Here is a 13,282-nt window from a genome sequence, read left to right as displayed (position 1 = left end):
ATATCGATATCTGTATTGGCCCCAAAAATGCCATATCGGTCAGACCCGAGTGGAAATCATAAGCGCACTTTACATTTTCATTCAGCTCCTGCCTCGTAGTCGACAGGTTTAGAAGATTCTTCAGCATACATTTTTTTGGAGCTCGTGGTCTCGTAGCTATGGTAGCATGACTTGTCCTGATGCAGATTTGCTATGACATATTTTGTCATGTATAATACTGAACAAAACAACAGGGCCCAGATGTAGCCTGCAGCTATACTGGCTGATTTAATGCATGGGAACAGTATACCTAATGTTCACATCACCCAGAGACCGGAGCCATGGTGCCAAAATGTCAAAACATATTATTCTTCAACGTTATCCATAAAACATCCGATCAAAATGGTTTCTAAATGCCTTTGTCCACCCCCTAATGAAGCAAAGTTATCTTTATGTATATTACAATTCACATGCCTTTCAATTACACTACTAAAGATCCTTCTTATTCAGACAGTAAAGCAGTATAAATGAAACAGTTTAAATGTAGAAACAGCACGGAGTTAGGTCAGACTATTGGAGATCATTCTTCCACGTCTAATGAAATCTCATTGACTCTGCTCAACCTTTGGCTGCGTTTGGGGTTAGAGGGTAAACTGAACAGTGCAGGAGGGAAGATCAGTGCTTCCATTAATAGAAAACCTTTCTTTGTCCACAATAATAGCATTGTGACGTCCCAGCCCCCCCCCCCCCCCCCCCCGTGGACCCGTGGAAAAGAGCACAAGTGGGCTAAATGTCACTCAGCAGGGTCCCATCATTTAAGAGAAATCACATTTTACCCAAGGATACACAACCCTCAGATTCGCTCCATCACACTTTACCCATTTTACAATTTCATGATGATAATATCTTCAGGGGGAAGTGCGACTAACAGGAAAAAGATGTAGGATATAACAGGACACCTGCTGGGTTTCTTGGCACAGGTACAAGCTGCAGCCACCTGTTCAGCCCCCGAAGCCGGTTTTGTTTGTTTTGACGCGGGTAAACATTGAAGTGATGACATTTTTCGATAAATAGGGAGAGGGAGGGTGGTCCTGTATGATGCAAAAGTGACTCTAGGGGAAAGAGGAAAAACAAAAATGCATATTCTGACAGATGGGATACCCTCTGTGCCCCCAATCTGAGGGAAACCACGTTCCTTACATGCAGCGTAAACACGCAGCGCTTACTGTTTCATTTGAGTGCAGGAGGAGGGGAGCGTTGATCTCCAGCAGATAAACCTTTACAGACTGAAAGGTCATCAGGAAGTGTCCTCCCCACTAATCAAATAACCCTGAAGGCGAGGTTTGATCTTTTACAATCTGCTGAGACGGAAGGCCAGCCAGGCGAATGAAGACTGAGCCTGTGGGCCGTCCTCAGGGCAGACAGCACCTGTTTATCACTCAGCATCCTCTGGCAGAGGTAAACAGCTCCGTGTGCACCCAGGAACACTGTGCTTTAAACGTGTCACGCTGATTTTTGTTGAGGTACCTCAGAACTTGGTTTTAACAAGCACGTTATATCAGCAGAGAATTGATCCCAGGTAGCATAATAAAAACACAACCCTTAAACTTGGAGACTGTCTTGTGAAAAGATCGAAAATCAATCACAGCGAGGATGTCGTTTCTTTTATATATCAACAAGCACTTAACCTTTTCATCGCATGTCACACCTCGTGCTTTTAGAACTAATTGAATCAAAATATTCAATAGAAACGTGTGATTTATGAGATTTATTTTGTGGTCACAGTTGACGTTTTTAGAGCTAAATTGACGTTTTAAAAAAAAAACTTTTTTATTGTTACCATTATATTTTGAGTGGTGAGAAAACAAGTCAATAGAAAACGTGTCCTCAAAGAAAAAGAGAAAAGGACCATTTTCAGACATACGTACAACACTAGAGGTTACAGTAAAATATGGATGACGTACCACAGGTTTGAAACTAGAGATACTGATTAATGTTAAGGAGATAAGGAGAGAAAAATAACAAAACAAAAAAACAAGATTGCAAAAAGCTGCAAAAAAAAGACATATAGGCTCCTTGTTGTGGTAGTGATATCTTTGTCATTAGATCTGGAACAGTTTCTGTGAAAAGTGTGAGAAGGAGTAAGGAGAGAAAGTAAGAATTTAATTAATTAAAATGTGATTTAAAAAAATGCACCCTAAAGCTGGCTACACATTAGACGGGCACTACGTCTGTAAGTTTTTATTTTACTGCTCCCAGCCGAATTGGAGCCTACACAATCTGTAAAACAGCAGGAGTGTTGTCTCGCAGTCTGACTGAATTGTCTGGTGTGTACGTTTAAAGGATTTTAATGTAAAAAAATCAGTTGAAATCAGTTCAGATTTGAAAATCGTCTAGTGTGCAGCCAGCTTAAGTTTTCATGATGACAGTAAAGTTAACATCATATATGATTTAATGTTGAAAAACGAGGTCCTAAAACTGAAAACTTGGGGTGCAGGAAAGCCTAGCGCTTATGTCGTGCACCACAGTGGCTATAGTCATGGCAGAAAGTTCAAATTTGACCTCTGCCCTTTGTTACATTTCATCCCCCACTCTCTCCTTCCATTTCCTGCCTCTCTTCAGCTGTCCTAATAAAGGAATAAATGGCTCAAAGAAATATAACTAATACCTGAGAACTTATTTTTCTTACTTGCAACCTTGTATTTGACAGCTTGTACTTTTAGCGTCCTTGCTTTTGTTTCAAGTTTTGATTAATTTATTGACTTCTCTTTTTTTCTCCGCTTCAGTGACGCACTGTACAGTAGATCCTATTTTAGAATGAAAAGAGCTTTAGAAATAATTGAATCTGTAGAGATATAAACCAGTGTTTGCTTTCCTGATCCATAAACCTGCATCACAATTGCAAAATACTGCAGGCATGCTGCTGCTGAGCCTGTTTTTTTATTTGTATGTTTGTTTTTATTTTTTGCATAATCCTTCTCCCTTGTCTTCTAGGTTCAGATTTTTTCTCTCCTTGACTTCGCTCGTTTGCACTTTGGTCAAAGTCTATCATTGCAACATAAAATTAGAAAAATCTATAATTCTGTTTGCTGGGTATTGAGGTGTAAAGTAAAAAAAATCGATTCATCTTAACAAAGGAAGCCTGACAGTAAAATTGATATTATGCTCACATGAAAAGCAGTTTCAGAATATTTCAATACTAAATAGGCTGCTTGCAAAAATTACATTTTTAAAGACAACAACGTGGGTGAAGACGTGGGAATAGCAGCTCATCTGTACTCAACAAACACACGCAGATAAATGCATAAATAAGCCAGAAATACAAACACATACTGCCATTCATTTGAGCCATGTCATGCTTGTACTCCAGTGTAAAAATGTCCTCTCTGGTGGCTGGAAATAGGCTTTTATGTCCCCCTCTTAACAGGCTGACATAGAAAACACACATCTGCCATGTTTAGGTAAGCTGCGGTTGCCATGGTTACAGACGAGCAGCTTGCTAAACAGTTGTGTGAAGCCGTCATTGAGACAGAGCACTTGAGCAGCACACACACACACACACACGAACACGCACGCACACACACACACACACACACACACACACACACACACACACACACACACACACACACACACTGTCGTGATGGTTCAAAGTGGAAAACGAGGACGGGAAGGATGTAGTCGAGCTGACGTCATGCTTCTGTTAGCACTGTGGTGCTATCATTGTAACTGTATATAATCTTATTGTGCTCAGCATCTACTGATAGAAGATGTGGGGATAACCCATGATGGAAAACAAGTCTCCACCTCCTGTTGTAAAATCTGAAGCCATAACACCCCCATCAACAGGCACTGACATATTGCACTTTTGGAGCCAGAAACTGCGATTACTGGAGGAGCTGTTGAATTGACGTACTGCACCTTCGGCTAACCAAAATACACCTTACAATTCAAATCCCTTAGTTTGATACAGTCCATAGCAGAACAGGCTCAAGGATTCCATTTGATTGTTAAAAAGTAAAAATATTGATATGTAATGTCATCTCTAAGAATTGCTCACCAATATATTGGTGAGTTGACATTTTGTATGACAAAGGTACATGATTACACTTAATTCACTTAACTTAAACAGAAATAATAATATAATATAATATTATCCTGTTATCAAAAAATTTAACATATTTTTTTAATATGCTTTTGATTTAGACACCTAGTTCCTGTTGCAGAGAATTTCCTTGCGGAGGCTCCTGAATTAAGAACACTTCATTTGCTACAATCCAAATACCATCTTCCAAAAGCAGCAACATAAACAACAGACATGAACATTTTGGCACCAAAGCCCATCACATGAACTGGTGTCACAGCCAGAGGGCAAGAATTAATGGAACTGAAGCTTGTTTGGATAAAGAACACTTCCCCTGTCCATCCACTAAACAGGAGCTAAGAGCTTTGTTAATTTTCCTGATCAAACCATAATAATGAATGAGCCTGCCTGCCCAACATTCATGATTAACAACCCCCACACGCTGAGCCAAGTGCAGAGATGCTGCACCACATTTAGAGGGGAGTGGGTGAAAGTGGGATCGGCCCCCAGCACTGCGGCAAGCCTTGGCATGGAGCCCCCACTCATGTCATTTCATTTCATCACTCCTTAATGCTACATGTGCATTGCCAAGAATTTGTAGCTTATTTATCAAACTCTCTTGTAAAGCAAACACACACAAAATAACATCAAAACTTTTTTGCAAAACTTAGAAATACTAGCTGTTGTACTAACATGTAGTTGAAGTTTTCATATCAAAGGACACACCAGTCCCATGAGAAACAAGCTGACCAAATGCTATTGTTAAACTGAACATTTACCGCCTCCCTTCCTTCCCCCCTTCTGTTTCTCTCTGCCATCTGAGGGCATTACGAGGTGTCTGACCTTAATACACTCCTTAAATCTCTCCTCTTTGTTGCCCTGGCTTTGTTTTTGATTTATCTGTCAGAGAGATAAGCTAGCAAGGTATTCTCTTCAAAACGTTCAATTTATGCATCAGACGGGCAGAAATAAATTCAAAGAACATTCAAGCGTGCCTGAATTGTGGCCTGTCTGATTCATGTCCTGCCCAGGCTCTGTCCAACAGTAACAAATATTTTCGACAGACAGATATATACGATGCTGAAGTTCAACCCGTCTGCAGAGCTGTCATGAGAAAGTCTGGGGGTGATGATGATCTGCTGTCATGCTTCATCTCGCTGACGTCTTAACCAACAGCATGCTACATGTCAGACTGAAGTAGCTCAAGACGTCAATCATAGATTAGAAGATAGATGATAACTGAGTGTGAACTCACCAGGACTCGTCCTGTCAGCGTCTGAGCAGAAATCATGACTCCAGCCCAGTCTTTTACCGAGGTCATCCAGCCCACCTCGCTAGCTGCCGGGTCTTCCTTGTCTGTGCGCTTAATGCCATCACCTATAGTGAGCCGATGGACCTCCTAGAAGACCAAAAGATGCAGAAGGTAATGTTAAAACATCTGGAATTTTAAAAATGGTAAACTCATTTATGTTATCAAGATTTAAATAATATAGATATCTATGAAAATCTATATGAAAACTAAGATTCATACAAAACCTCATTAGAAAAACAGATTTTTTTTTTGCATTTAAGACTGTGTAAGCATGACAGATTACATTTTGATTGACATTTGACTGGCTCAACGCACAACTAAAACACAAGTGACAATAAGCCTTGCATTAGGTTTGAGTTTTCTGAGTCAGACTGAGAGGTCGCATCATAACCTGCAGACTGAAAATATAGCTTTAAAACTGATCACTGACTGGAGCGTTAGAAAACACAATCTTTGGTTAAGAAAACAGGTGCTTTCAAAGCTATGAACGCAATGTTATATTGTGGCTATGAATAATCTTAACCTATGCTACATTATTACAAAGAAATACTCCCTTGGCAGGTCTTCAAATGTGCTACCAAAAGTAGATCAATATCCACTGCACTTAACCTCTAAAGCTGAAAATTAGACAATAGTAGCAGCCATCTATTATCAATTGATGTCTAATTCTGAGAGTAAACCATTCTATAGCTGCCATGTAACATTTCTATTTTTATCATTAGGTTTATGGAATTATCAGTGTGATATTTCTTATCAAGCAAGCATAAGATTTAAACACAGAAAACACAGGAAAGCTTTGAGAAAGTTAAATAATTGTAATACAGATTTGGATTTCTAAGTCATTTTATATTACTTACACCAATTCATAAAACACAAGATAACTTATATAGTCGTCTAACAGGTAGTTGGTTATCCAGTGGCGTCAACAGTAAACAGTTAATTGAGAAACTCTCTCAAAACAAATACACTCTTGACATTATCATTGCTTGCAAAATGCTTACTTTTTTCATAAATCTTCAGAAATTGCAAAACAGGATTTAAGCTGTGCTGGAGGAGCTAAAAAAGCTAGAAAAATTATGTATTTATGCACTTACACTGAAATAATAATAATACATGTTTATCATTAGCAGCATGAAAGAACAGAAACAGAGAAACTAGCAAATCTGACCATTAGCTGCTACCAGTAGCCTACAGGTGAAATACACGAGTCTAGCTGTCTTTTAATCAGCCTTCCCAAATTTGAAAGTAGTCCATCATATTATTTAGCCCAGAGCAAGATAGTTTTTAAGATATATTTCTAACTTTTACATTATCAAAGCCTCAGCTCCAAGCAGGGCTTGCATCAAGACTAGCGAGAGCAGAGGCAGAAATGCTAACAATGATTTTGTAACTAAATACTATAAGGGTGTAGCTAACTTTGTTCTTTGGTACTGGGATGATACATATTGGGTTCACAAAAACGTCTCTTACTGAATCACTAAAAGTTGACATGGCTAGTGAAAATTGTACAACTAAGTCTCAACAGTTAAATCAGCATTCAACCAATAACAAACTAACATTACTGTTTAGCTGGCTAGCTAGTTGATCATGTAGGCTAGGACTAGCTACACAAATAGCAAGAATATAAAGTGGTTAAATTATTTGTTAGCTGTTGTTGAAATGTCCCAAATAGGTTTTCAAAAATATTTTAACTTGAAATATACCTGAAGTCAATCCATTACTACTACCCTGTTATTTCAGGTAAGCCTATTGAGGAAGCAGTGCAACTCTAGCAATTGGTCTAATGAACTTAATTATGCCATTTGCAAACCAGGGACAGGGTATTATTCCATTACAACAGTGTTTTACAATGAAGGTGTCTTCAGAGGAAAATAACCACCATGTGAATAAGGTGAATGGAGCAGAAAGACACTAAAACACAGCTGAGATTCACAGCAATTATAATTGATTATAATCCTCAGTGGATTTTTCACTTTGAGGATTGTGATTTACATTCGAGTGATTATTATATTTTGTTTTGTTTAAGAATTTGTTTTGGACTATTAATGCCTTTTTGTGAGGGACGGGACAGGACAGTGGATAGAGACAGAAATTGGATGGAGAGATAGGGGACATGAGGGATAAAGGTGCCATTGATCAGATTTAAATACGGGCTGCCGGCTTTGAGAACTACAGCCTCTGTACATGGGGCACGCAAACTAACCACTGTGGCTACCGTCGCCCCCATGTGAGTTATTGTGAACAAAACATTAGTGGGATCAGATTAAATTTAACATGAAAATTGGTTCAAACCGCCCACAGAAAAATACCTCCTACATTTTTGATTGACATCTGTAAAAACAAAACATAAACAACTGCTCAACACCTCAATTTACCACTTCAAATACAAAAATGCTTAATTCTTTATAGTGACCACACTTAAAGCCTCCAAACTAAACCCACGCTCATGCATGCTTACATGCTTACAGTAAACATACAGAGAGGGAGCAGCACAGAGACTCCAGGAGTGTATCCATGGCAGCCACTGAGCTCCTGTTGTTTCTGCTCCACTGAGTGGGCTGCCTGCCTGCCTGCCTGCCTGAATGCCTGTCTCTCAACCTGTTTGTCTGTCTGTCTCTCCACCTATCTGTCTGTCTGCTGGGACGTGTATGATTCACAGAGCAGGAAATCTAGACTGGATGCAGGGGTTAGTTGTGTTCCCTGATGAAACTCCCTACAGCCTCAAGGCTAACACAACTTGGACTCTTTACCCTGTGCCCTTCTCTTCTTTGGCCTTAATAGTGTCACACATCACTCTCCCCAAGGCCTTTCCCCTACAGTGTCAGTCATGTGAGATAACTTGATGCAGTCTACAGAGTTAGACAGGAAAATGATCAACCCACATTTCAAAGCTGGAACAGTTTATATGGTTTCCATTAACGTATTATGCCATGTGCGCACTACTGCAGCGGTCCTTTTTCTTCAGGTGTTTATGTCCGAGATTTCAACATGCCACATTCTCCAGATGCAGAATGGGCTTTTGTGTGTCCCTGGGATAGGGCATCAGCTTCAAAGAACTCTGGGCATGCAACTATGCAACATGTGCTCTGCTTCCACTCCACAATAAATCATGTTAAAGCTGGGCAGTCTGCAGCACCACTGAGATAAAGCCATGTACAGATATGATCCACAACATACTGTACATCTAGGAATTATTAAACAAATGAAACATCAACTTCTCCAACTCTCCGTCTACTACATTTATTTATATTTTATACTTTGGCAATAATATTTAATTTATGTGTTAATTTATGTTGCTGTGTTTTGTATTTTTATTATTTTTTAATACAAAATACTATCAGGAAAAAATACTATCAGGAAAAACTACAGCTGAAAAAATGTCCTGGTGTAGTTGTTAATTTGAAATGGCTCAAAAATCTATAAACACCTTTATTTATTTTTAAATGTTGAGTTATTTTCTCAAACAGAAAGGCAGTGTCATTTTAAGCAAATGTTACTCAAGCAGGAGGAAACGGTGTATTTGCAGGGGACTATTTATAACTGTGGATTTGGATGCATTTATTTGCATAATTTACGGCAGCAGAAAGGTACATCAGAGATCGACTTTAAATAAAGAACAGTGCCCATGTTCATCGAAATGAAGTCGCATGTCATCCAGTGTGAAATTATGGCTCTGGTGCACATCTTTTCCACATGTCCAGTGATATTCTTCTGTATTTTCAAAACCAAGATTGAATTGATCCTAAAAATAAATATTGCCTGTGTAAACCAAAGTCAAGAAGTGTAAGTTCATTCCTTACCAAAAGTCTCATTTACACCCACCCTGTTTCTTAAAATTAACTGATTAAGCATAGAAATTGTATTGACCCGCTGCCCAAACAAATTTACTTTGAGAGACTTTGCCATAACTTTAAAAACCAGCTGTATTAAGAACCTATTTCTATGACGAAACTCCAGAGTCTTTGTAGATTTTAAGCTATGTTTCTATATATAAGATAAGCACCTTCTTAATTTATCTACATGGTTTCTGAGAGCTGGGATCCAAAGAGCTATAGAAAAACTAATCAATGTTGGTTCTGTTCTTTTAATGGATTACGTAGATAAGGAGAACGTTGGAAAAGACCAAGAGCGCATGTTTTAGAGTTTATAGAGAAAAGTTAATGAAGGTCCAGGGCACAGAGGATGAAGTGGTCCTTTAAGGAAATACTTTTTCACAGGATTACTTCAGTTTTAGTCCAGGAAATACTAAGCACTGTTGCCAACACAAGAAACACTGACACACTTATTCTTTGAACATGAATAAATAAGTGATTTAAAGTAAAGGTCATTTATAACTGTTGTGTTTGCATTAACATGTTAAAAAGCCTCCGATATGAAAATACAAATTTGTCTTTAAGCTGTACAAAATTGACCCACTGTCATCAATCTGTATATTTCCTGAACAGTTAAAGCTGGGCGTCACTTGCACAGTTCAGAGAAGGGAGCAACTCTGCTAATAAAATCAACATTCATCAACAACGCGGTTGGAGAACGTGTCCGGAGCTCATAATGTACTATATTTATGGTTTCACCATGCAGCAGCTATTATGTTAATTATTATAATCAATCAGAGCCATGCAGAGCCCTGAGTCCTCTGATCTGCCAGAAAGAAACAGAAAGGGATAAACAGCCCTGTTCAGCAGTTCTATTAATTTGGTGAAATAGCAAGTATCACGGCTCCAGTCACCTGGCTAGAAGCCATCGTCCAATTTTTGTTGAACTCAACATGTGCTGTGTGCCATCAGGTGAATTTGGTGGAGTGTAAGGTTCAATATTTTTCCTCATAGATGAGGTAGAGGAAAAAGGATCACGCCTTAATGGCAGAAGTCTACTTTTCGCAGATTGTTCCTGGTGTGAAAAACTTTATTTAACACCTTTGAATGTAAAAACAGTATCCGCACTAGATTCCATGATGGCACCCCCTACATGCAACACATTTCAGCTGTTTCCATTATTACAACTAAAAAAAGCCGGCGGCAGTAAGAAGTGTAATCATGTTGTGAGCCATTAGTCAGAGAGCAGCAGACCAACAGCAGACCATGTTACACCTATTACAGTCTGTACACAGCCCTGCAGCTCTAACCTGATATCACACTACAGGATAATAACATGTCAGGTTCACTCAGGAGCTAATGCAGCCAACAGGAGAAGGGAGCAGAACATTCAACAAGTATCAGCTGCTTTTCAAAAAGTGGTTTATTTATTTTTATATCATTTGAATTGCCCAATTGGATTTTAAAGAAAAAACACGTTTTGCGATAATATAAAGGGTTAGGAGTGAAGCGTAAACCTCTGGTGTTGAAAAATGAAATGAATGCGGCGGTCAATTGAATCCCGTCCGTAAAATGTTTACAGCCTGGTTCAAAAAAACGAAAGAGGTCTGATTAGCTCATGTTCCGATCATGGAGTGGAGTGAATATTTTGATAACTCATCTGTTTTGATTTTATGACGGATAAGAGTTATTCATAATAAGGCTCATAGCTGATCGATTGACAGGCGGGCGCGATGTGACGGTTTGTCAAGAGGCTTAAAACCTGCCTCAGCTCTAGCTCTCAGCCTGTCGTTAGGTTGACTGAGAGTTATGGTGAGATAGCATTTCCAGCATGGCGACCCCCATCAATGGGACTCCAAAGCCCCCCCGCAGTAACAGATGGGTGAAATCGCTCAGGCTTCGACCATTAATATTTACAGTCTATGTTAGGAGCAGCAGTAATTCTACAAAACTCTACATTTCCTTAGAGTTACAAAGGTTACATCATTTATTTTGATTTTAAATCAAAGTGGTCTTGAAACAGAGTCTCAGGGGGGAATTTAAGTTAAATATCACTTTTGAATCCTCTTCAGGAGATCAGGCTGAATGGATAAGACTGAGGGTTAGAGATAAAAAAGGAAAAAAGATCATGCTGTTTGCTCTGTCAGTGAGCAGCCTGTTGAATGAGTGTTTAACTTTGAAGGAATATACAGCTAAAGCCTTCAAGTTTATCTGCAGTTAGCTGGCAGGAAGAGCCAGAAATGCTCATGATCTGAAAGCAGAATATAAAAGACAAGAGGATGCTGAAAACAAATAAGTAAGTATATATCTACCTTGATCAGAAAGTTAAAAAAGGAAGAAGGTTCAGAGGCTGTTTAAGTATACAACAAGTCCTTATTTGAAGAATTATGAACCCACTGAAAGCCCTTATAGCTTTTATATTACCCTGTCGCTTATAAATTACGTCTATTTATTACTAAACTGTCTCCTTATTATGCTGTATGGACATCCTTTTCTGTATTATAGAATATATCATCTTCCTGATTGGGTGATAAAATGATCATATAGCTGGTGCCAAATATCAATATTTGAATTGAAAAAAGAAAAATATGGCGCCATAAACAGATTTCCTTGGCAGTTTTGACTCGCCATGTCATCCCTTCATTACTCCTACAGTGGCACTTTGTGCATGAATGAGGGTGATGTGAATGGAAGTCAATTGGCCTAAAAAGCAGCAAACAGCAGGATAAAAAGATGATGAACACGACCAGAAAATGTAAGACAGTGGTGAAAAACAAGTTAGGATAAAGAGTGATAAGAGGTGAAACTGACACCAATTTGCAGTGAATAAAAACATGAATGCTGCACTTTTCTGTAATTTCTGTACAGTGATATTAAGCTTATCCTGGGCCACTTAACGCATAGTGTATCGTATTGTGACTGACCCTGCGAATCCCACCACTTCGGTGACAACCAAAGAAAAAATACACAAGTACAGATTAGACTAATGTGTTCAATATTGACATTTTTGTAACTTGCCAGATAAGTACATTAACTACTTCTCTTAATTATGTAAAAAAACAAAATGACATTATTTAAATTTGTTGTTGCTATGGCAACTTTGTTGTACACAAATGAAATTTTAGGATACAGAGCAAGAATAAACTGACATTTTTTTTACAATTGTTTTTTTTTCTCCAGTACACTCTTAATTGGATTACGGTGTTTTTATGTTGTCAATAGGACAAACATAGATTGCAGATTCTTTTTGAACATTGCCTGATGAAGGTCTAAGGAACATAAGTCATAAATAAAGTAAAAGTGGTGGAAACTTTTCCATACTCTTTTGAACTTTCCCAAAAAACTTGTGTAAATCGCCTCATATAATATAAAGTGCTCTAACTATTCAGTACTAATACACCCCTCTGAACACTTAACCTGATGTGCTTATCTGAAATGACACTTTCCTCTTTTAATGAATGAAGTGAGAAGGCCGAGGAGAGGGATGTGCGAGTTAACTTCAGTACACTTAATTGGCATCCCGCGGTTTTCTGCAGCTCTTTTAATTACCAAATCTAAAAGTGTAAACTGAAGAAAAAAAAACACTGGCCATGACGTTTTTGACCCCAGTAAATGAAGAGATGAATTGGTTGTGATTAATTGGCATGTCTATCTAATTATGTTTTTAAAGGATCAGTGTGCTAGTATTAGCTGAAAGGCCACAAAGATGGAGAACATTGTCTCTGACATTCAAATCTCTAATTCATTTCTGCGTAAAAAACAACATCACTAAGTTCAATGAAGAATTGGTTATGGTTTTACTTCTCAAGAGGGTTCAACACACTTTTACTGGACTTTAGTTCAATGCAATTAAAATAGATTAATACATTTTTAATAGCACCAGAAAAGTTCATGGAGTCATTACACCCACTCAGGCATCAGGTCTCCTCTTTGTCAGTTTGATCGATCGTCCAAGACTCCAAATTTAGGCTACACTATCTCGCCTGAATCCAGAGGTCATCTATCAGCGCTGTTGGCTCGTTCTCTGGATTCACCATGATCATTTCTCTCAGGGCGAGTGCATTAAACTAGAATAGAACATGTGCCTTGTGACAC

General features: G+C 38.6%; 1 protein-coding gene across 7 annotated transcripts in view; it reads right to left on the bottom strand.

The window, feature by feature from the left end:
* The window catches only part of LOC132955086 (calcium-activated potassium channel subunit alpha-1a), a 90,941-nt gene that overhangs the window by 71,992 nt on the left and 5,667 nt on the right, over positions 1–13,282 (bottom strand). For all 7 annotated transcript variants that reach the window (XM_061027763.1, XM_061027766.1, XM_061027765.1 and 4 more), the window contains exon 2: positions 5,319–5,462. In XM_061027763.1, coding sequence (XP_060883746.1) covers positions 5,319–5,462 — 144 coding nt within the window. The remainder of the gene's footprint in view (positions 1–5,318; positions 5,463–13,282) is intronic.

Source organism: Labrus mixtus, chromosome 21 (assembly GCF_963584025.1).
Source record: "Labrus mixtus chromosome 21, fLabMix1.1, whole genome shotgun sequence".
Classification (NCBI taxonomy): Eukaryota; Metazoa; Chordata; class Actinopteri; order Labriformes; family Labridae; genus Labrus; species Labrus mixtus.
Note: the sequence above shows the minus strand (reverse complement) of the source record. Positions and strands in the feature narration are given on the sequence as shown.